Source organism: Cladophialophora bantiana (genome assembly GCF_000835475.1).
Source record: "Cladophialophora bantiana CBS 173.52 unplaced genomic scaffold supercont1.1, whole genome shotgun sequence".
Classification (NCBI taxonomy): Eukaryota; Fungi; Ascomycota; class Eurotiomycetes; order Chaetothyriales; family Herpotrichiellaceae; genus Cladophialophora; species Cladophialophora bantiana.
Window position 1 is genome coordinate 1,592,643 of NW_015971575.1, and position 18,520 is coordinate 1,611,162.

Sequence of the window (18,520 nt, forward strand, 5' to 3'; positions counted from 1 at the left end):
CCCGTGGCGCATATCGCATATGCATGGTGCTTGGTGCTTGGTGCGTGAAATGAACCTCCGGTGGCCCGACGAAAATAAGTCAGGTACCATGTATGTGGGTATGTATGTAGTAAAGGGGTGGGAAACAACTAGCGAAGAGGGCAAGGCAAGCCAAGGCAAGAAAGAGGCAGGCCAAGAGAGAAGAGAACGAAAGCAATGAATCAACTCATCGAATGACCCAAGCAAGCAAGCAAGCAAGCAAGCAGTTTCTGGTCCTTCATATTTTTCGTACATGTTCGTTCTCAATCTCGACCTCAACCTCAACCTCAATCAACACTCCAATTAGTCGGCCAATTGATCAGCCAACCCAAAGCAACAACTATGACCCAGTCCAGCCCGTAGCTGGGTCTAATCGTGACCGTAATGCCAACCGAGAAAATCAATTGCCTTCCCATTCCATTTCCAAGACCCGAGCCAGAATCAGTTTCTTCTATACCTACCTACGTACATCCAAGAGCTTCCTTTCAACAAAGTGTTAAGGACTCCAACCAACTCGTCACTTTCAGACAAGTACCGAGTAGTCGAAATCGCATCACTCCCTCTTCAATGGACTCCCAATCCGAGGCTTGAACCCCGGGCCCACGGCACCACCACCAAGGGTCTTCCTCCTAGCATCCAGCAACCCCCTCCCTGATTTCCCATACATTTTTACCTGGAACTTCTTCCCACCATTGGCACGTCCTTTCTCCCCTGCAGCGCTATCGTCATCATCATCATCGTCGTCGTCGTCGCCATCACGATCAAAGATGCCCTTGTTGATCTGTTTTGGCGGGGCACTCATTTGCACCAGCTCTCGTCCCTTGGCAACGAGGTACGGAGTCAACGGTGTAGCTGCTGTGCGTGGGTCGTAGTCCACTTCCAAAGAAACAGACTTTGGCGTCGACAAATCTGTAGTTACTTTCTTGGACAGGGCTGACGCAGGTGTCTCGGCGTCCTGCTGGACCATCAGAAGGCCCACGTCGGCAGTGTCACCACCTCCCCAGACCGTCGCCACAGTTGGAGAGTTGTACGTCGAACTAATCTCCGACTCGTCTCCGACCTCGACACCGTTCCCAGTATGCCCGACACTCCCAACTACCTCCATTCCCCTGACAGGCGTGTTGATCAACTCCATTTTCATCTCCCTAGTCAAGCACGCATACTCCGCGGAGAGGCTTCGGCGATGATGCTCCTTGTTCGCAGACAAGAAGCCATTGTCGTTGACGAGCAATCTAGGCTCCATGGACTTGCGTCTCCTGGATCCACCTCGGGGCATAATACTTGCATCGACAGCGTACGCGGATTCATCGAGCCATTTGGCCTCCCGCATGCAGTCGAGAACCCAACCAACGCCTACACAGAGAACTTGGCCTTTGGCCGAGCGGACCTTTTCCAACGTGCGCTTCCCGCCATCCTTGTAAACGACGTGAGTGATGCCAATGTTCGAAACTGGTGCTTCAGAGCCAGCGGGCTCCTGGCTAGAGGAAGCAACGCTCGCTCTGGGATTCCACCTCCACTCTTTGACCACCCGCGCTCCCATGGAGGCTAGCAGGTCGATGTAAAAGGCCGAAGCGTCCATTCCTTCGCTGGTGTGGATGTCGGTATGGACAATTGCACCGTAAAGAACCCCGTTTCCGACCGTTTTCAAGGGCGTTCGGCTTGTTGGTAGAGTCTTCGCCGCAGACTTTGGGTTCGCTGAGGTGATGGGAGTCTTGGCTTTGGTGATGGTGGTAGGCGTCTTGAACGTAGACGCACCTACCCTTGAGGACGTCAATTTCGGAGTCGCAGAGATCCGACTCGCGCTTGCCTTTGTGCCCGTGGCATAGCGGGGTGTCGTGGCTACATTTGACTGTGAAGTAGAAGGAACAATGCTGCGTCTCTTCGTTGCGGCGGCCGGCGTTTTGAACAAGGAAGAACCGATAGTCAGGACGCTGTCATCTTGATCCACAATTTCCGTCTCCTCGACATCGTCAGACGTCAGTTCCTCCTCGGGTAAGTCGATTCCATCAAGCGTGCTATCTCCGAAGTCCTCAACGGTAAAGCTCAGGCGACCAGGCGTCGTCAAACCCGTGGCGAGCGAATTTGCTGGACTGGGTGCTGCACTCCGCATGCGCCTCTGAGGCGATGTGACCGACGCGCTGTTTGCCTTCGGGGTTGCAAGAGGGTCGATGTCGAATGAGGGAACTTCCAAGCTCGGACCCAAACTACGTCTCTTGACAGGTTGTACATGAGAAGAAGAAAGTGACCTTGGTCTTTTCCTCTGCACTTTGAGTGGCGACGGAGGGGAAGCGACTGCTCCTTCAGGCCGAAGCGGAACCTTTGACACCGCAGTATGAACATATCTTGGGAGACCTGGATCTGGCCGGACCGGCGTCACACTGAAATCCATTTCTTGAATGGCATTGTCGACATTGGCTGAGGTGTGCTCGTGCTTCGACGGCAAGGTGTCTATGCTGGCTGCTGTGACTTCAAACAACTGGCCGTTTGCGCCCAGTTCGGAGTCCATGGCGGCTTCGTCTCCCTCTGTATGCTCAGGTGTGCCGTGGTCGTCTCCCCCATGATGTTCTTCAGAATCATTACTCACATCTGCGTGGCAGTCTGCGCTTTCCTCAGCAGGAAACTCCTCCATTTCATCTGTATCAGGATCATCTGCCGCAGGTTGCTCGATGGGAGCGGTGTTTTCATCCCCATATGATCTGGAAGAAGTTGAAACTGATAGCATGGATTGCTCTTCATTTACTGTTTCGAGCATAAGCGTGGGGATGGTAGTATTAGCCTGCTCATCGGGAGTGGCTTCCTTGTCATGCTCTTTTTGGGCTGCAAGATCTTCAGCTTCGTCCGCCAGAGCCTTGAAATCGACCATGGCCGTATCAGACGCATTGGTAAAATTAACCAGATCGGTCGTCAACTCCACGCTTGACTTTCCCATGTCTTCTCCCGGTGTGGCTTCGACTTCGCCGTCGATTTCGCCAGCAGCATTATCCATCGGGATAGCTCGCGGCATGAAGTTATAAAGGTCCTCATCTCTTGCAGTGGCAGCGGCATCTGCTTCGACTTGATCTTGAAAATCTTGCGCAGCCATACCTTCCGCGAAAAAGTCAGCCTTCGCAGGACTCTCAGCAATCGAAGGAGCTAGAGAAAATCTGTTCGCCATCGACTTTCGTCTCGAAGCTTCACGGCCCGGGGTATCTGGTCGGCTAAGCTCCACTGAGCCAGCAATATGCATCTGAGCAACAGGCGAAAACAGGCCCCGCGACTTGGAAACAGCACCGGATCTCTTGTCAGGACTGGCAGCTCGCCATCCTTGGACTTGTGCTGCCAGTGGAGTGAAGCCCAGGTTTTTCGATGCGCTTTCCGGGACGACTCCAGTGGAGAGACGAGATTGGATTCTGGCAGCGCTCATGGTAGGTCGAGAATGGGATTCGAGGAATCGGCTGTCTGGTGTCTGATCTCCAGCGAGCTCATCCTCAGACTCGTCATCGATTTGTCTCAGGCGACTGAATAGAGCGTCCGAAATTCTGGGTTTCTTGACAGAGTTCGCATCAGCTTGCTGACAATCATCAGCATCGTGAGTCTCGATGTCACACGGCTCAACGGCGTCCGTTGCTTCCTCCTCGTTAGAGGAGTCTTCGGATTCGACTTCAGGATCCACGTTAGTCTCGGTGATGTCAGCTCTGGTAGCTGGAACGGCTTCGTCGACCGAAGCAACCCCCAGGAATTCAGCTTCCATGATTTGGTAAACATTTTTCTGAACGGGCGGATCGTCCAAAGCCATTTTCTCGACAGCAGTCTCCACAACAGGCTTGACCGTGTCCACCTTGAGAGGACTTCTGATGTTTAACACGGAGGCGTCGAAGTCCACTTCAGCGCCCAGTTCCTGGGCCAACTCATCCTCGCTCAGCCTGTACACCCTTGCGGACCGCTGAGGTGAAAGGGAAGATCTGAAATGAGATGACACTGCGACTGCATCATTCTCTTCACTTTGAAGCCTCCCTTCGGCATTGGCCACTGGTCTCGAGCTTTCTCGGTCGGACATCCTCCCTAGAAAGGGCGATGTCTGAACGGGCGTCTTCTGTTTTGAAGTTGAGAAGAGGCGTCTGGCAGGTGAAGACAACAAAGAGGTCTTCAATGGAGTGGTTCGCGACTTGACTGCCGATGGTGGGAAGACGATTCTATCAGTCAAACCTCTCTTTGGAGACTGCTGAAGGAGGGATTGGGCGTTGGAAGGGTCCAGAATCAAGGGAGCAGAGTTCTGGCCATCTGGAATATGGGCTCGGAAGATTGTGACGCCCTCTGGCGCTCTTCGGGGGGACTCCTTCAATGAGTCCTTGACCGGAGAAGCCGGCCGCCGTGGCGGACTCAGCATGCCCCAGGCCCCTCCTGCGTCGTTCTTCGGGGGTGATGTTAGGTGGAGCGCGGGCGAAAAGTCAAGTTTCTTGACCGGCGACAACAATCGTGTCGCTGAAGCGGCGAGTCCACGCTTGGGCGAGAGGCTGAGATCGCGGACCGGAGTCTTAGCTCCAGCGAGTTCGTCCTCCTCATCATCACTGTCCACGGGCATTGCTTTGGCGACTTGGGTGATTTTCTTGGGGGTCAACGCGCGAGACTGGATCTTCTCATTTTTCTCGACCTCTCCTTTAGCTCTGGATCCCAGCGCCTTCGTAGCGGCTGCTCCTCGAGCGGCTTTCGTCGTTCTTGTATTGGCAGGCTTTCGGATCGGCTTAGCACGCATGCCGGTGGCTGCGGTCTCGGTCTTCTTGGGGGCAGCCGGTTGTGTCTTTGTGTTCTTGGATTTGGACATGGTTCTGGGACGTTTGTTCTCTTTCTCATCGTTTTCTTCGGGGAGAGGCTCGAAAGTCACCTTCTTCTTTGGTATCGCATTAGCGATCGGAGGGTCTGTGACAATGGATGAGTTCGTGGATCCGGCTCTCGCCCGAGTCTGCCTAGTGGTAACTGGCGCGGGCTTGGTTTCTTCCACTGATGGTGCAGAAATTTCCCCTTTCTTCAGCCTCCCTCGCGACTTGGTCGATGCTGACGCGGGTGCTGACGGGACCTCTTCGCCCAGCTCTAGCTCATTCTTCGCCGTTCGACCTCTTCCTCGTTTCTTCGGTTCCGGCTGCATCCGCTCCGTGTTCACGTCCTCGGCCGGTTTTGGAAGGGCAGGATCTCTCTTGCTTCTTGAAGGAGACGGCTTTGCTTCAATGGGGACAGCCTTTTCTTTCTTCGCCCTCTTAGATGGTTTCTTTTCCGGCTTGACTTCTTCCACAGGCAGCGGTGCGGCAGGTTCCGGCTGAGACTCGTTCTGGACCAAGGGCGTGACTTTTATCCGTCGCCTAGGCGCTGCCGCGAGACCAGCAGTCGCTGCTGCTGGAACTGATGTGTTTGCCGTGGTCCGCGTAGATGTCCTCGACGGCTTGACTGGGGGTTTCGCAACCGCGACTTCCATCACTTCTTCGTCCTCATGATCACTGCTATCTTCTTCCACAGGATGCACCGCCTTGGCAGACCTTGTGTTTACTCGTCCGCCCTTTGTCGCTGCGCTCGCTGGCCCCGTTGTCGATTTCTTGGTGACTCGGGATTTCGCTTCTAGGGCCCGCGCTCGACTCGTGGTAGGAACGGCCGAGGAGGCTTTGGTGGTTCGGCGTCTCGATGTCTCTCGGACGTTTGCCGTAGCGGTGGTGTCGGTGTCGGCGTCAGCTGCTCGGGCGCGGGTGATGCGGCGAGGCTTTGCTGGGCTGACGGCCTTCCTCGGCGCCATGGTTTCGGGGCTCCAGCGTTGCAGCACAGCACCGGAGTTCGTTCACGCGCCGGAATACGGAATCGTCGTGCTGCACAGATGGGAAAAGCACGAATCCTCGCGCGAGGTGTTGTTAGGAGGACTGGAAAAGAGGATGGTTATATGCGGGGGGGAAGAGAGATAAGAGAGTCAAACAGAGTCTGGACAGCGTTGTTTACTTTCTGGGTGTTGACATGGCCAAATCCGGGTTAGTGCAGAACCCGAGAAGCAGACGAGCTGATTGGCCGCCAAGCCTGGCACGAGGCTGACTTGAAAACTTTCACTCACTCGTCGACTACAACCTTACTGTGGAACATGTTTTACTCTCAGATTATATCTTCATTATTCTTCGTGTCTATGATATAATGAACCATACCCCATTACACTATGGTTGGCCCTAAATTTCAATGCTTCCCAATTCATTATGCATAGGCATCATCCATCCTACCCGACTGCCCCGCTTAGCAGCTCAAAGAATACAGCGGCGTGGTGGGAGGGGGGGAACCAGCACCCACAACACCAAAACTTGGACTGGCACCAGTATCCTGAAGGGTATACCACCAAGTGTTGATGCCTTCGCCGAAGGCTGTGCATCCGACACCGTCATAGTAAGTCTGGGCATTCTGGACTGAGGCAACAGCTTGTCCGCTGTTCGATCCTGACACGGGCCACCCGGTCTCGGTGATCCAGACAGGCTTGCCTTGGGCTGCGGCAGCCGCATCGTCATAATCACCCCAGAAGAGAGCGTCGGCGTTTTGGATGCTGTTGGCTTTCGTGGTTTCATACCAAGGATATGCGTCCACACCAAGAAAGTCGCAGCCCCCGATCAGAGCATTCTGGCTAGCGTTGGTCCAAACATTGTAAGTGTCGACATGGCCGACTGGCTTGCCCGCGGCCGAGGTGCCGGCGATGGCCGATCGAACTTGAGCGATATAGTTGAGAATGGTAGCTGGACCCACTCCCGCACCGGAATTGTTCTCGATGCCGATGGGGGTAATGCGGTAAATATCCTCACTGCCGACGCTGATGCCAGCGATCAAGTCGGTGAAAGCTGTGCCGTATTGCGTGATGGCGGCATTGAGGGCGGCAAGCTCGTTGGCGAAATCAGCATCGCCGGCGGAAGCCCACAGACCAAGCAGGAGCGTGGTACCAGTGTCTATAGCAGCAGGGATGGCAGAGATGGGAGTGCTTGTGGTCCCGTCTTGAATCATGGTGTACAGTCGAGCAGAAGTAAAGCCTAGAGCCTTGGCCGAGTTGAATTGGCCTTCAAAGGCGGCTTGGTCATTGCCCGTCGAACCATAATTGAAACCCTTGTAGGCGGCCAGGGCGGAAGGAAGGGCAGCCGCGAGGGCGAGGATCTGCGAGGTACGCATATTGTAGATATGAGACGTATGCTATTTCCTGTAACGAGCGTGACGGGTAGACAGATGGAAGGAAAACAAAGCTGGTATATGATGTAGGGTACCGAAAAGATGGACAGATAAGTTGACAGGGCAGACAGGGCAGACAGGGCAGGAGCTCGGCAGGGCACGAATAAATAAATGGAAATAGCAAAGGGACGAAGATGGCGAATGATTGGGGCTAGGCTCGAGTTCCCGTGGCGGCCAGATCGAAGCGAGGCGCAAGGGATGATGATGGGTGGTGGAGGCATTGGTGAGCCAAACAGGATGCCATGCCATTCGACGCGAATCCGATCCCATGACAAAAGAGGGTCAGCGAGGAACAACTCGCTTGCATTGAAGCCACGCACAGACTGCAGACTGCAGACCGTAGGCTGGCAGGCAAGGACGGGGATGTGGATTGGGATGAGCAAGGGAAGAAAAAGAATGAAAATTCTGCTTGGAACAGGTGGATCTTGAAAGGGGGGGTTGACGTACGAGGGAACCGGCGGCTGAACCATCATCAACGTTGCTACCGAGTACCTGCATCATATTGATCATACAAGGATAAGGACAAGTTAGGTATAAACCTTGAAGCTGGACCGTCGACTCCCCGCCTGAAACTTGTCCACTCACAATATCGCCAGACTCAGCCGACAGATCCACTGCGATGCCGTGACATGGTCAGCCCGCGTCACCAGCCCGAAGGAGGGACAGAACACCACTCTGGTGACTGACTCTACGAGTACCAAGTACTTCTCAACAGCCCGTGCGTGGATCGGAATTTGGGGTTGTCCCTATCACCACTCCCTCCGTACCATCACAGCTTCATCCCCAGCGCCTTGTGCACCTTTAGACTCTGTCGCATACTCAAATCCAGCATGATTTCCTCGCTGCCGCCAGGAATCTTGTACGCCAGGGTATCACGGTACAACCGCTCGATCTTGCCACCCTGCCCACCTCGCGAATAAGCTAGCCCCCCAAACACCTGCGCCGCCTCCTTGGTGCAGAACTCGAACGTCGTTGTCGCTTGAGCCTTGAGGCCCGCGATCGCGCCCCCCAGCCGGAGCATGGCTTCCGTCTCCCCCATCCGCTGGCATTGGTAGATAATGTTCTCCAGCCAGTTGTAGCTGGCCTCGATCTGCCGCGCCATGTGCGCGAGCTTCATGCGGATGACAGGGTGGTTGATGAGTTTCTGGCCGAACGTCTTTCTCTTGGATGCGTATTTGACACACTCTTCAAAGCACACGCGCGAGAACCGCAGGCATTGAATGATGATGCCGATTCTTTCGTGGTTGAAGTTGGTCATGATCACTGCCCATTAGCTCGTCTGATGCTTTTGACAAGTAAAATCCCCTTTTCTTACCTTGGAAGCCTTTATTGATCTTGCCCAACACATTCTCGACAGGGACTTTGACGTCCTCAAATGTAATATACGTAGTTCCACTGCTCCAGACCCCTTGGCAGTCCATCCGTCGCGTGCTGACGCCTTCGCTGCGCTCGATCAACAAGAGACTGATACCTCCCATCCCAGGACCACCAGTTCTCACGGCAGTGGTGAAGTAGTCGCACCAGATTCCGTTGGTAATCCACTTCTTCTCTCCGTTGACGATGAAATGCTTGCCGTCTTCGGACAACTTGGCCTCGCAGGTGAGATTGGCGACGTCGGAACCAGCATCCGGCTCGGTGATGGCCAAGCATATTCTCTTGTCCCCGGCGAGGATCCCCGGCAGGATGCGGTTGACGAGCTCCTTCTTGCCGTACTTGACCAGCGGCGGGCAGCCGATCCCAAAGCCTCCGATCAGGTTCCAAACCAGCCCGCCCGAGCCGGTGCGCGACAATTCGTCCGTGAGGAGCATTTCGTGGAACAGGTCCCATTTCTCGGGAGGCACGCTCCTGACGCTGTTCTTGACCAGATGCGTTGGATACTTGACTCCCAACAGGCCAGCCAGGTAGCCTCGTTCACCCATCTGTTTGTAGATCTCGTCGGGTACTTTCTTGCCCTCGTCCCACTCCGTCACGTACGGCTCGATCTCGTTCTCAACCCATTCTCGGACTTCGGCACGGAGAGCAGCGTGAGTCTCGTTATAGTAGGGCGAATGGTACTGGACTCTTAGTTGACGTCACGAATGGTTGGGAGGCATTCCACTTACACCCTGATACCAACTCGGATCACCAAAGGGAATAAGAGACCCAAATGGTTCCAGCGCGTCGGTGTCTTCCGGAGCAGACGGATCCGGTGAAGGAGCGACGGTGCCAGGTCCTGCTTGAGGACGAACCTTTTCCTCGCGTACTTTTTCGGCCGGAGGTGTCGCGGGAGGGGTGGGGGGCGCCTCGACCCTCTTGGTGTCTAACGATCCGACCTGCAACTTGGCCTTGTATTTCTTGAGGATTCCCTCGTTGTGATATTTCCAGAATTGCTTCGAGGCATCTTTACCGGCAACACGCTGCAGGACTGTCCAGGGGCATTAGATGGTGCGCACCCACAGGTTGGCCGGAAACTCACTCTTTTTCCCACCTGCACGGCCTGGGTCAGTATGGCTTCAGTTCGGAGGTCCCGAGATGGACATCAACAGACCTGGATGCTCGTCTTGAAACTTAGTCAAGTCATAGACGTCCTCGTCAACGATAATGTAGAGGTTGTTTGCCTTGTTGTGGGACGCAACATCGGCGGCCGAGAATCGTTTGGACATTGTGACCCGCGTAGGAGAATGGATCTGCTTATATGAATCACGGAAAGTGGTAGTGCAAGCACAAAGACTCTTTTGGAACAGAACGGAACAAGGAGTGAAGGTAAGGGGACCCTGGAGCGTAAGAAGAAGTTCAAGGAGACACAGGAAGAGGAATGCAGTCAGTTGTATGGAGTAAGGGGAGGGACATCAGGTTGGCACTGTTTTCACATGCACATGCCCCGGCATGCTGGCCAGCGACCAGGCCAACTTTCAGGAACCATCATTCCCATCATTTGAGGGAGTTACACCCGCCTGGTCACGCTCCCTTCACAGAAAAAGCATCAATTACTGAAAACCGGAGACTCCGATGATGATTTGGGTCCATTTACGTCTCGCTTGATTCGCTGTTAATCGGTCAGATGATGTTCCTTGCGGATCGGAGACCATGTCAGAGGTGCCGAGGCATTGTACCAAGTTCTCCGTACAGATCATCATCACATGCCAGATGTTACGACTGAGCCTGGACCGTGCAAGGAAACGCCTTGATGAGCACGTGCTTTTCAATTTCCATTCTCATCAATTCAATGAATGGTAATAGGTACTGTCTTACGCCTAGTCGTCGCCTGTCCCTCCAGTATTTGCCCGCTCTCGCAACCGCCGCCCTTCCATCAACCCTCGTAGGCCCCGTTTCTGAAGCCCAATCACCGAGCTCAGATCGCCCGTCCATATTTCTTGCGAGTCCTTGTCCCTATGCCCATTCTGCTCGGCGTTGTCGTCCTGTCCCGAAGTCTCGGTGTCCGTCCGGGACATGTCAGTCGACGTCGAAGCCGAAGTGGCCGTCGATGCCGAATCCATCGAGCTTGACTTCCCATGCCCTCTCTTCTTGCTAGGTTCCTCGTAGTTTGTCGCAAGTTTGAGCCCGGCGGCCTTGCTAGCCAGGGTCAAAGTCGCGTCTCCAATGGTGGTGGCTTCGCTCTCTCGTCGACCCATATTGACCAGGTTACTGCCGGCGGCGCCTTGAAGGCCTCGACCGCCTCCTGCGGCCATGGCAGCCGCGTTGAATACTGCAGCAGAGTTTCGCCCATCCAACACCTCATGCAATCGCTCGACCGTCGCTTCAAGCAATCCATCAACCTGGTAAGGTCTGGCCATCTGCAACAGAGAGCAGAGTGTGTGTGGTGTGCACAAGGCCGATCCGACTGGTGGCAGCGAAGACGTATAGAGAAAATGCAGCAACAGGTGGATCGTTGGAGCCATGTGAGGAAGGTACAACGATCTCGGCCGACTTGAAGGCGGTATGTTCATCGTGTTTGGAAGCTCGACTAGTGTTCTGGTCGTGGATCGACTCAACGATCTTTGCGGATCCAAAATTCCATCACCTCCCACCGCAGACACTGCCAGCCCATTCGCCACGGCCGGGGTGATGGTCAGCGAAGAGTTGCGGCTGGGATGTGATCGCATACTCGGCCTCAGTGTCGCTCCATCCGATAGACTGACGTTCTCGTGAGTAGATACAGACTCGATCAACAACTGATTGAAGAACGGACCCCAACGTCGAGAGAGGAGGTATGAGTTGCACGGAATCTTTTCTCCGCCCAATGCCACAATCTCCATATCAGATAGCTCCGGAAGGCTCAACGCGGCTTGGCCGAGTTGCTCGGCGGTGCTGTTGTACGGTCTTCCGCCAGCTCCTTGACTCAGCAGGCTCGATTGCATTGATGGGGGAATGGCCGGGGCAGAAACTGAAATGTAGCCCGAGGTGGGGGCCGCCTTCCTGGGGTTGTCATAAAGGCCAAATGCTTCCAGCTCAACCATGCAAACGTGACTGAAGTTGATCCGCCGATGGTTGTAGTCATCCACCAAGCTTCGCTTCCTATTTCCCAGAATGACAAACGTATTTCTTCGGTTCCACAACACCCCCCGGTTCCAGCTTCCTTGCGAGAAAATCGATCCGTTTGTATCAATCCGCGCCCATGTAAGAGTCTTGAGATCCAGTGCCCATAATGCATACTCATGCTTTGAAGAGGTCAAGTAGGTCCCACTGACCACGAAATGGCCATCGATGATGCCGCCATTCGGAAAGCGGAGGCCAGGCGGAGACACGGACCCGGTCACGGGCTTCTCCATCACTGATCCGTCGGGTAACCGGATCTGCAGCTCCAGCTTAACGTCCAGAAAGTTGTAGTTCGAGTATATCAGCATCGATGTGCCGGGTCGCGAACTAGTTCTCTGGACTTGGGGATCATCTAACGGCACCCCTCGACCAATCAGCTCTGCCGACAATCCAGTCATTGGCGCGACCATGCTCTTGTATGCTCCACATTTGCGGTCCCACGCTGTCGTGCCTGTCCACCTTAGACTACGCAGGTTGAAGACGGAAAACTGCTCGATGTAGTTGTTATTGCTGTCTTGACCTCCGGCGACAATCATTTCTGCACCACCAGTTCCGTCCAACTGCACTCCTAGCGTGCCGGAGTGAGGGTCGGAAGATGGCGGGTTGTGCTGGATGGCAGAGAGTGGAGCATTGGCAGACGTGAAGACAGCACTGGATGGAAGGATCGCCGCACAATGAGCGTACCGCCCTTGAGGGTTTTCAGGGGTCGAGATCAGGGTCCATTTTCGCGTGGGCACATCGAAGATATGGATATCGGACATGACTACGACCTCGGGTTGGCCGTCTGGCTTGGCTGGTTGACCAGCGCTGGCGGTTCTACTAAGCGGTACAGGTGACATGCCGCCGTAGCATACCAGCTTTGAATCTCCAAGGGCGCAGACGCTGTGAAAGTATCGAGGAGGGGGAATATCTCCGAGCGTCTCAACCTTGATCCAATGCCGCCGAATGAGATCAAGCTCATACAGATCCGAGGTCAACTGTGGCTTCGTTCGAGAGTGTACCCTACCTCCAAAAACGTACAGTTTGTCCCCGAGTATGGTTGTGGTTGCGCCAACCAACCCCGGGGGCTCCTCACCCGTCGTTCTGTGCACATTGCAAACCAAGCCAGACAAATTTGTCGGAGCTGAGGTATGCTGGGGAACCGAAGAAGAAATGCCGATATTTCCACTGGCTGGGTCCGTCGGTTGGTTCAAACCACTTGTGCCCTCATTGCTCGCCTCCGAAGCGACAAGGCTCACTTGGCTGTTGTTCATGTCTGCCGGTTTGATCAGGAAGACTGAATCTATTTCCTCCTCGAAATCTCGTTGTTCTGCAGAGGAAAACGCACCAGCCTCATCCGAATGTCTCGAGCGCCGTGGACGGCTTCTCAAGGTCGGCGTCGTTGGCGAAGAATCAGTGGTCCGCGGTGTGTGAATATCGGATTGTGATGTGGCAGAGTGCAGTTCTCTAGCAAATGATGGCTGTGCAAACTCGGGAATTATTATAGGTACATATCGTGGCAATCGTGTGGTATTGGAAGACTTCGTAGCCCGGTCCGGCGCATAATCATGAACTGGTAACTTCGTTAATCGGTATGTGGAAACCTCGCTTGATGTATGCCGTGAGGCTGGGGAAGTAGCCGGGCTTTCTTTGGTCACAGATGGTAAGGACGGACTATGCCAGAGAGCGAAGACGCTGGAGACCACCGATTTGGAGCCGTTCTCTGTGGTTGACGGCGAAACGGGTGACCAGTGCTGTTCCTCGGGTGATGGTGGGTCAAGATGTGAAGTGAGGAATCGCGAGTCTCTCAACCGTGGAATAGAACCCTGCCTTCCAGCACTTTTGCGTCGAAACCTGGTCATCATTGTCAGCTCCAATCTCAGGATGGCACAGGCGGAGGTCGGGCGAATCACGAGGACCACGGCAACAAGACAAATGAGCAAACAGGGTGAGAAGAGTGGAAAGAACAACGTCGGCGATATGGCACGACTGGGAACTTCCACCCCTTTTTTCTCAATTCCGGATCTTGTAGCCCATGGCGGGAAAGAGTACAAGCACAAGTTCGTTTGTTCCGGTCGGCAATGCTGAGGGCAAAGCAGGCGGGATCGAAATCGGACAGCAGAGGTGGCATAAAGATCTCAACGATGCAGAGGGGAAAAGAAAGGCCACTGACCGAGAGGACAAAGGACCTGTCTCGGGATGTCGCTTTTTTCGTGAAGGGTCGTTTTCTTTCCCGTGTCACCTGGCTGGCGTCAAGGGGAAAGGGGGAGGCGGCGTTTTCTCTGGACGGGAAACCCGCCAGCGGTCAATTGAGGATGAAGAGATGGCTTGTAAACGCCATGCAGGATTGGATTGAAGAAGAAAAATATTCAAGATCTGTACAACTAGGGTTTCTGTGGTGAATTGTAGGAGAATTAGTTTTGATAACGGAGAATTTTGTGTAGCGGAAAGGGACATGTTCCACGTCAGGCCTAGATGCGCGATGTGAAGAATACAGGCTACTGGCACTGGCACTGGCACTCTCACCAGCGGGCACCAGTGGGCACAGGCAAGGGGGGGTGCTTGGGGGGGCTTGGGGGGCTTGGGGGGCTTGGAGGGAAACAGTTAGTTAGAGGGAGTTGCCGTCATGCCAAGCCGGCTACTAGCAGCATTAAAAGCCCCATGACAGCCAATTGTCCAGCTCCGGGCTTACAGTAAGGGCATCTCCATACCCAGTACAGCTCAGGGACCTACTTACAGCAATGACCAGGTTCAGGGGCCGAGGTGCCTAAATACTCCGTATGGGGTACTGCTGGGTCGTTGCTTGACGTGAAAGCAGTGGTACCGAGATAAGAAACGTCGACACAGGACGGAACCAATTCCAAATCAGTCCTCCGCGCACTGTTGGTGCAGCCCACGTCATAAATCTACTAGGTAACTGCCTTTCATTTGTACTTGTATGGACGGAGTATACCGAGTACGAGTCCCAATTTCTCTCCTTCGAAGACGCTTCTCGACCCCGCTCCATCCTCAGTGGTATCAATTTCCCTCTCCCCAGAAATCACATCACCTTGTTTCCATCTCCTCGCCCCCTAGGCCGCGCTGGTCTTCTCCTTGGGCAGAGGTGTGGTCCGAAGGTATGGCTTGATAATTTTCATCTCTGGGAAGATGTCCTTCGCCTGCTCAGTCTTAACGCTAGGATGGACAATCACGTCGTCGCCGGGCACCCAGTTGATCGGGGTTGTGACCTTGAACTTGTCGCCAGTCTGCAGCGAGTCGACGATTCGGAGTACTTCGGCGGTGTTGCGACCGGTTGAGGCAGGGTACGAGAGAATGGTCCGGATGACCTTCTTCGGGTCAATGATGAAGACGGATCGGATGGTGAAGGCAATTCCCTTCTCATCCACGTTTGTAGCATCCTGATGGTCGATCATATCATACAAGAGCGCGATCTGTCTGCTCTTGTCCCCTATGATGGGGAAATTCAGATTGCTACCGCTAATCTCGTTGATATCCTTGATCCATTCTCCGTGACTGTCAATCGTGTTGGCCGAAAGCCCAATCAACTTGACACCTCTTCTTGTAAACTCCGGCTCCAACTTTGCAAAAGCTCCCAACTCAGTCGTACAGACCGGGGTGAAATCTTCCGGGTGCGAGAAGAGAATGACCCAGTTGTCGCCGATGAACTCGTGGAAGTCAATGGGGCCCTTGGTGGTTTGGGCTTGGAAATTGGGGGCAATTGAGCCTAGGCGGAGACTGCGAGGTGTTAGTTATGCTCTTTCTGAAGTTTTGATAGAGAGAGGGAGCAACATACGGTTCAGGGCGATCTGCGGATCCCATTTTGTCTGAGGGTGATTGTGTGTGGGGTTGCAAAATTGGTATAGTCGGGGGTTTGGATAGAGGATAAGACTGCGACTGCGCAAGGATGCGATGGAGGGGCAGGCAAGTAGTTATATACTAGTCAATCAGAAATCTCGGACGGGCAGATTGGTGACAAAGTCCCAGAACCTGGGCTCAAGCGGCGACGACAAATCTTTTCTTCCTTCTCGAACAGGCCTCTGGCCTTGCTCCTCGTGGGACAAATCCCTGCCCAGGTTAGTGGCATGATTGCTTGCCCCTCGTGCTCTCATGATGCGGGCGGGATCCATAATGGCATCAGCAATTAGCAGCACCAGAGGCAAAGAACCCGAACGAAGGACGGGAAGCATGTCAGCGATAGAAGTATAGTGTCCACCCATCCTTGCAGGGTATCGATTTGCATCCAAAGCCAGACAATCAGCAAGTGGACAGAGCACGCAATCGACAAGGCGCTAATCCTGTTTGACACAATAGCGACTTGGCGTTTTCAGCCTCGTACAAGCCCCTCAGTTCACGTGCGAGGCTGGCCCGCCATGCCCCTCATTGGCTTTTGTGCGGTGTATTGCTTGTTGCTTGGACGGATGGGCGTGTTCCTGTCTTCTTTCAAGTACTCGGGTTTGTACCTAGTTAGCGTGACAAAGCAGCACGCCGTGGCAAGTGTTGTCAGCACGCTCCCCGAGTTTCGTAAAAGTGAAGGATGAGAGATTGGCCGACGTCATTCCGACAAATCACCAAACTTCAACTCGAGGTTTATATTATCCCAAGGGTCCCCGATCTCGTATTGACCCAAGTCCAGACCAGGCATATATACTAGCCATACACCTGCCAAGCACAGTGCCTCTCCGGCTGTCAGCAATAGACCAAACACCAAGAGACGATGGAACCCGTTTCGCCGACAGCAGCTGGTGCTGCTCCACAGTCATCCGACGAGCTCCCACCTGAAGCGATTGCTCTCGCAGGAAGGTTCTTCGACGCCGCGAGGTCGGGTCAGCTTGATATATTCGAGCAAGCCTTGCCGCGGGGTCTACCTGCGAATCTGACCAACGACAAGGGCGACACATTGGTAAGTGCTTAGCAACGGCAAAGGCAGCACCTTGATTGCCAACTTCCCCAGACTGTCAGAGCCGCCTCTCTGACAGAGTGACCAACCCACTCAGCTGATGCTTGCATCTTACCACGGCCACGCTCCCTTGGCCTCATTGCTGGTGCAGCATGGTGCAGATCCCAATCGCCTGAATGACCGAGGGCAATCCATCTTGGCAGGCGTGGTCTTCAAGAACGAGGCTGAAGTGATCGACATCCTTTTAGAAGCCGGGGCCGACCCCGAGCTTGGGCAGCCGAGCGCCCTAGAAGCGACAAGAGTACGGGTTCCCAAGTTTTATTACGATGGGGGCGTTCTTTGCTAATGGTGAGGAAAGGTCTTCAGACAAGAAGCATATGAACAAAAGTTCAAAGAGCAGGTTGAGAAACTGAAGGCCGCCGGAGCCAGAGCCATAAACGGCAGTTCATAATGTGAATTTGTTTTCTTCTCTTGAACACTTCTTCCCAATGTCAATTTACAACAGAAAGTTCATCACTTAGATGTTCCCCTTTGATAGTCATCCTAAAAGTTTTCTGTTTATCCTAGACGCCTCCAACACCTTGCTAAAGCCAAAACACGGACATCCATCGCGGATGAGGCTCTATTGGTACGCATGGCCAGGTTCGTTGCCCACTCTCAACTGTTGCAGCACTTTCTGTGAGGGGATCTTGATGGTGCTGGGGGCGGGTGGAGGCTTAGGATAGCAGCCGGTACACCAGTCGTACTTTCGCTTCTGGATCAAGTGCATTTGATGGCACCACTCGGCTACCGGCGAGGTAGGTTGCAAGGAGGTGGCTGATGAGGTACGAGATGAAGGTGCGGATGAAGGCGGAGATAATCTCGGTCGTTCAACAGCATTCTCGAGAGCCCGTTCATAGTCGGCATAGTATCGGCTGGATGCTTTGACGTGAGACATTGTGCACTGAGTGATCGTTGGGCGTTATCTGTAACTGGAACTGGATGGGATGCACTCTGTTTCCAGTTCTCGAGGAGACGTTGGAACCAAATATCTTTCCTTCAAGGAATATAATGGCTAGGATAAGTGGCACAGATGATGCGTGGTCTGAGGTGGGACGTGCTGAATAAGTGAACTTTGGGGAAGAATTCATACAAGAGGGAGTCCCGGTGACCAACAGAATGAGGTTGGGCAAGGTTCTGATAGACGTATAGAGGTGAAAAGGGTGGAATGATGGTGGAGGTAGAGACAGGACGCGTAAGAGTGAGTGGATGAGATCAAGACCACCACAAGCAGGGACAACACAATAAGACGGAATGCAGAAAATGATCAGCAACCCGAGAGGATGGATGCACAAGGTCTGAGATATACGTAGGACGTAATACGGGGGGAAGGGGTCACATAATGTTGACTCTGTCTCCTTGTATGTGAATAACAATTCGTCCTCGGCCCTGCAGGGTGAAACAAATAGCCCGAAAGAAAAGCTGTGTGAAGAGGATCGAACTCAACATTTTGAGCACATGTGCTGTTTGAGAACGAGACAGGCGAGAGGGGGAGCCACTTGGTGGCTGTGGTCGTGGAAAGTTTTCAGCTGAGTACATACATAGAAAAGTCTGAGGTACCGCCGCTGACCCGTCCTTGCAGACGAAAGGGCACCGAAGACAAGAGGCGAGTAGTGGGAATCGGGTGGAAAGATATCAAAAAAGGCCATAGGTCAAAAAGGGGAACATTGGGGGATGGGGACCAGCGGTTGATGAATGAAGTGTATCAAGGAGACGTGAAAACGTTTTTCTTTAGCATGTGAGAATGAGACAGAAGAAGTGCCGATGTCACGTTCCCGAATCCAGCACGCGCCTGATTCCGCGACTGCGACCTTCAGCTGGTGAGGCCTCCCCTATTTTTGGCTCCGGCTCAGTCCCATGCAACCA

At 53.9% G+C, this 18,520-nt stretch overlaps 7 protein-coding genes across 7 annotated transcripts; 1 reads left to right on the top strand and 6 right to left on the bottom strand.

Annotated features, from left to right (window-relative positions):
- Positions 1 to 571: 571 nt before the first annotated feature.
- Z519_00582 (uncharacterized protein) lies at positions 572 to 5,776 on the bottom strand (the record flags this gene model as incomplete). Its single annotated transcript, XM_016758339.1, has 1 exon — positions 572 to 5,776. The coding sequence occupies one exon, from the start codon at positions 5,774 to 5,776 to the stop codon at positions 572 to 574; it is 5,205 nt and encodes a 1,734-aa protein (XP_016625588.1).
- Positions 5,777 to 6,255: 479 nt separating this feature from the next.
- Positions 6,256 to 7,167, bottom strand: Z519_00583 (uncharacterized protein; the record flags this gene model as incomplete). The annotated part of the gene is made up of 1 exon (XM_016758340.1): positions 6,256 to 7,167. One exon carries the CDS (start codon positions 7,165 to 7,167, stop codon positions 6,256 to 6,258), a length of 912 nt encoding a protein of 303 aa, XP_016625589.1.
- Positions 7,168 to 7,993: 826 nt separating this feature from the next.
- Z519_00584 (uncharacterized protein) lies at positions 7,994 to 9,866 on the bottom strand (the record flags this gene model as incomplete). The annotated part of the gene is made up of 5 exons (XM_016758341.1): positions 7,994 to 8,487; positions 8,540 to 9,278; positions 9,327 to 9,628; positions 9,680 to 9,691; positions 9,752 to 9,866. The coding sequence occupies 5 exons, from the start codon at positions 9,864 to 9,866 to the stop codon at positions 7,994 to 7,996; spliced, it is 1,662 nt and encodes a 553-aa protein (XP_016625590.1).
- A 591-nt stretch (positions 9,867 to 10,457) lies between these two features.
- On the bottom strand, positions 10,458 to 13,583 carry Z519_00585 (uncharacterized protein; the record flags this gene model as incomplete). The annotated part of the gene is made up of 1 exon (XM_016758342.1): positions 10,458 to 13,583. One exon carries the CDS (start codon positions 13,581 to 13,583, stop codon positions 10,458 to 10,460), a length of 3,126 nt encoding a protein of 1,041 aa, XP_016625591.1.
- A 1,206-nt stretch (positions 13,584 to 14,789) lies between these two features.
- Positions 14,790 to 15,537, bottom strand: Z519_00586 (uncharacterized protein; the record flags this gene model as incomplete). Its single annotated transcript, XM_016758343.1, has 2 exons — positions 14,790 to 15,453; positions 15,512 to 15,537. 2 exons carry the CDS (start codon positions 15,535 to 15,537, stop codon positions 14,790 to 14,792), a joined length of 690 nt encoding a protein of 229 aa, XP_016625592.1.
- An 895-nt stretch (positions 15,538 to 16,432) lies between these two features.
- Positions 16,433 to 17,066, top strand: Z519_00587 (uncharacterized protein; the record flags this gene model as incomplete). Its single annotated transcript, XM_016758344.1, has 3 exons — positions 16,433 to 16,618; positions 16,713 to 16,916; positions 16,974 to 17,066. The coding sequence occupies 3 exons, from the start codon at positions 16,433 to 16,435 to the stop codon at positions 17,064 to 17,066; spliced, it is 483 nt and encodes a 160-aa protein (XP_016625593.1).
- A 171-nt stretch (positions 17,067 to 17,237) lies between these two features.
- Positions 17,238 to 17,552, bottom strand: Z519_00588 (uncharacterized protein; the record flags this gene model as incomplete). The annotated part of the gene is made up of 1 exon (XM_016758345.1): positions 17,238 to 17,552. The coding sequence occupies one exon, from the start codon at positions 17,550 to 17,552 to the stop codon at positions 17,238 to 17,240; it is 315 nt and encodes a 104-aa protein (XP_016625594.1).
- Between the last annotated feature and the right edge of the window lie 968 nt (positions 17,553 to 18,520).